The sequence below is a fragment of the Diplotaxodon limnothrissa genome, linkage group LG3, assembly GCF_057381915.1.
Source record: "Diplotaxodon limnothrissa isolate DT_005_m linkage group LG3, D_limnothrissa_male_GT1.1, whole genome shotgun sequence".
In the NCBI taxonomy this organism is placed as follows: Eukaryota; Metazoa; Chordata; class Actinopteri; order Cichliformes; family Cichlidae; genus Diplotaxodon; species Diplotaxodon limnothrissa.
The window spans coordinates 28,461,275-28,464,277 of record NC_140598.1 but is presented as its reverse complement, the minus strand read 5'-3'; the positions used below and the strand labels follow the sequence as shown (position 1 = coordinate 28,464,277).

The 3,003-nt window shown below is 37.1% G+C and overlaps 1 protein-coding gene across 1 annotated transcript; it reads left to right on the top strand.

Annotated features, from left to right (window-relative positions):
• The first annotated feature begins 1,096 nt into the window (after positions 1 to 1,096).
• Positions 1,097 to 2,163, top strand: LOC146635225 (neoverrucotoxin subunit beta-like). The gene is made up of 3 exons (XM_085350057.1): positions 1,097 to 1,128; positions 1,430 to 1,476; positions 1,640 to 2,163. Exons 1-3 carry the CDS (start codon positions 1,097 to 1,099, stop codon positions 2,161 to 2,163), a joined length of 603 nt encoding a protein of 200 aa, XP_085206183.1.
• The last annotated feature ends 840 nt before the right edge of the window (positions 2,164 to 3,003 follow it).

Here is a 3,003-nt window from a genome sequence, read left to right as displayed (position 1 = left end):
GGTGGTCTAAAGATCCTTTCTGCATCTGACAACACAGCTCTCTACAACCAGACTGGCAGAAAGTAAATGTGTCACCCACGCTGAATCATAAGTCTTTTTAGGGTCTACTCATTGGCAAAGCTTTTCCTTGTAAGTTGCTCAGCTATATACTCTTAATTATATTTCATAATTCGTAATTCGTTTAGGTCTTTCAAATGACATTGAAGTCAGTGATAAACATACATTTTGGGGGGAATTTTTCAGAAAACAGCATTTCTGGTTGGCCATTCCATGATTGGTTTTAACATCTGTGCCATTACAGGCTGCCAGTTTCTTAAACTATTAGAAATCACAGTGTCTGTTACGTTAAATCAAACGGTAATGCCCTTGTTACTTATGCCCATGCACATTTTCATTAAAACAAGCTGCAAACCCATAATAAATTTATTCTTATAATAAGGTTATGTTAAGCCTAATAATCTCTAATATGTTTCATCAGTGCATGACATTTGCATGTGATTCAGCACATCGTGCACTCTAACAGTGTTGATGTGTAGGTTACATTATGTGATAAGTTGTATATAAAGGTCTGTCATTAAGCGAATTACATAGACTAAACCTCAGAAATGCATCACTGTGCTTTGCAACATGAAATCATGAAATCACAGTGAGCCAACACCAAGTGAGAGCCAAGAGGAATAAATGCATATTTACTAGTGGTGTGCTATACTGCAAATGTTGGTATCAGCTAGTACTGATACCATTACCGACACTTATACTTCTAAGTTATGAAGCAAGCTTATGTGAAGAAGAACAGTGTGTCATGACTTATGACATGAATCATCATCAGTTTACAAATTCTGAACACACTTCAATGGCCACTAAATCACTATAATTAGTTAAGAGAAAAAAACCTGAAAGACACTTTTTCATCCATTTTTGTGGAATTTATTTGTTTTGCTGCTGTTTTCACACAGCTGATATAGTATGAGGACAAACTCCTTTGACTTCCTTTGTATGTTTTCTCATTTTCAAACAGTTCAATTATGTGATAAATGCAAACATACCCTAAAACTAATTCTGATTTATTTATATTGTGCTTGTTTATTTAGAGACTATGGATCCAAGCAAAGAACTGTGTTCTCTCAGGTATGAATGATTGATTACCCTCTAACCAAAGGAATATATTACTTAGTATATAGCATAGCTTAGCACAAAGACTGGAATCTGTTAGCCTAGCTTTATCAGAGGAAAAATAAGCTCTTCTTTTAATCTGGTTCAAACGGTACTAGAACCTGACAATTGCAGGATAGGACGTTAGAGATGATATAATCATGTGGGTTTATCAAAAGGTTAGACTGTTCCCTTATCAGTCTACGACAATATAAGCGTGATGTCCATGTTAACATGCTAACAGAGAATGCTTGTCTGACCCCCCTTCTCCTTTCAGAGTGGGAAGTGTGGAAGACAATGATCTTACATCAGAGATCAAGAGGCGTAAGTCTGTTGTTAATTTGATTAGTGGAAACAAAGCAGCACATATTCAACCCAACATCACTAATTCACATCTCTGATATCAGGAGTCATCATCCTAGTGTCAATCGATGAACAGATGATGGATCAATAACTGCAGCTGGATTGTGTTTGTTCTCTCCAACAGATTCCTGTAGACTCACAATCGACACAAAATCAGTGAGCAGGAAACTCGAACTGTCTAACGGAAACAAGAAGGTGGCCTATGTGGGGGGACATAACCTACATCGTTTCCACAGACACGGATTTCATTCTCCTCAGCTGCTGTGTATAAACGGTCTGACTGATCGACATTACTGGGAGGTCGAGTGGAGTGGAGATGTTTACATAGCAGTCACTTACAGTGGAATCAGTAGGAAAGGAATAACTGGCGACAATGAGTTTGGATCAAATTCTCAGTCCTGGGCACTTGTAGTAAAAACGGGTTCATCCTCTGTCATTGCAAAGCACGATAACACAGAAACACCCATCGTCTCCCACAACAGATTTAACAGAGTAGCAGTGTATGTGGATTATGCTGCTGGCATTCTGTCCTTTTTCAGTGTTTCCTCTGACACTCTGATCCACCTCCACACATTCAAAACCAGATTCACTGATCCTCTTTATCCCGGATTTGCAGTCTTTCCTGGTTCCACAGTGATTCTGCCCTGAGTTTAATCTAAAGAGTTTTGTTCTGTTAGAGAAACGATGACTGTTGAACAAATAGTTCAGTGTGCACATGTCTCTCTCTTTCACTCAGAGGTGTTTGATCCCTTCATATCTATATATATATATATATATATATATATATATATATATATATATATATATTTACAATATTATAGTTTAATCTTTATGAAGAGAATCAACAAACCTCTGAGGTTTGTAGTGGTAGTATTTCTTTTACTGTATGTCAGCAGTTGGATTGTTATTTGTTGTTCGTTATATACCATGTATTGGTGACTGTAAATTACAGTGCATTGCCTTGTCACAACATGTGCTAAACAGAAGCCATGGTTTATGGCTTGTCAAGCTAGCAAAGTATGAGTACTCAAAAAAAAGTCAGTCATCACTTTGCCTTTTCAAGAGATTTTCAGAGAATGTGGCAGAGCATCCAAACCATACAAGGCCCCAGCACGTATGGGCGTTTTTGACGCCTCTCTACCAGGCGCACTTGTCATTGTGTTAACTGCGTGTGTTGTGTTGTTTTTGTGTTACTGGAACTAATTATCATTAAAGTGGAGTTATATTTATAATATACCTGCTTGCATGTGGTTTATTTCCATATACTCTATTTTAATGAACATTTTATATCACAAGCATCATAAAGTGAGTGTCAGTAGTAAGTAACACCCTATCAATAGAATTTTGAAGTGTGCGTTTAATATATATACACTCTTTATATTGCCAGCTTCCTTGACTCACACACTGCCACACTTAGCATAGAGCATACAAGTATGTACAAATAGAGATCACATTGTTATTCTTTGATGGTAATTCTGTGCAAAGTAG

Excerpts from the sequence above, each read along its gene's own strand:
- LOC146635225 (XM_085350057.1), top strand. The coding sequence starts at position 1,097 with ATGGATCCAAGCAAAGAACTGTGTTCTCTCAG. Across the intron at positions 1,129-1,429 it reads AAAGAACTGTGTTCTCTCAG|AGTGGGAAGTGTGGAAGACA; the intron begins GTATGAATGATT and ends TTCTCCTTTCAG. Across the intron at positions 1,477-1,639 it reads TACATCAGAGATCAAGAGGC|ATTCCTGTAGACTCACAATC; the intron begins GTAAGTCTGTTG and ends TCTCTCCAACAG.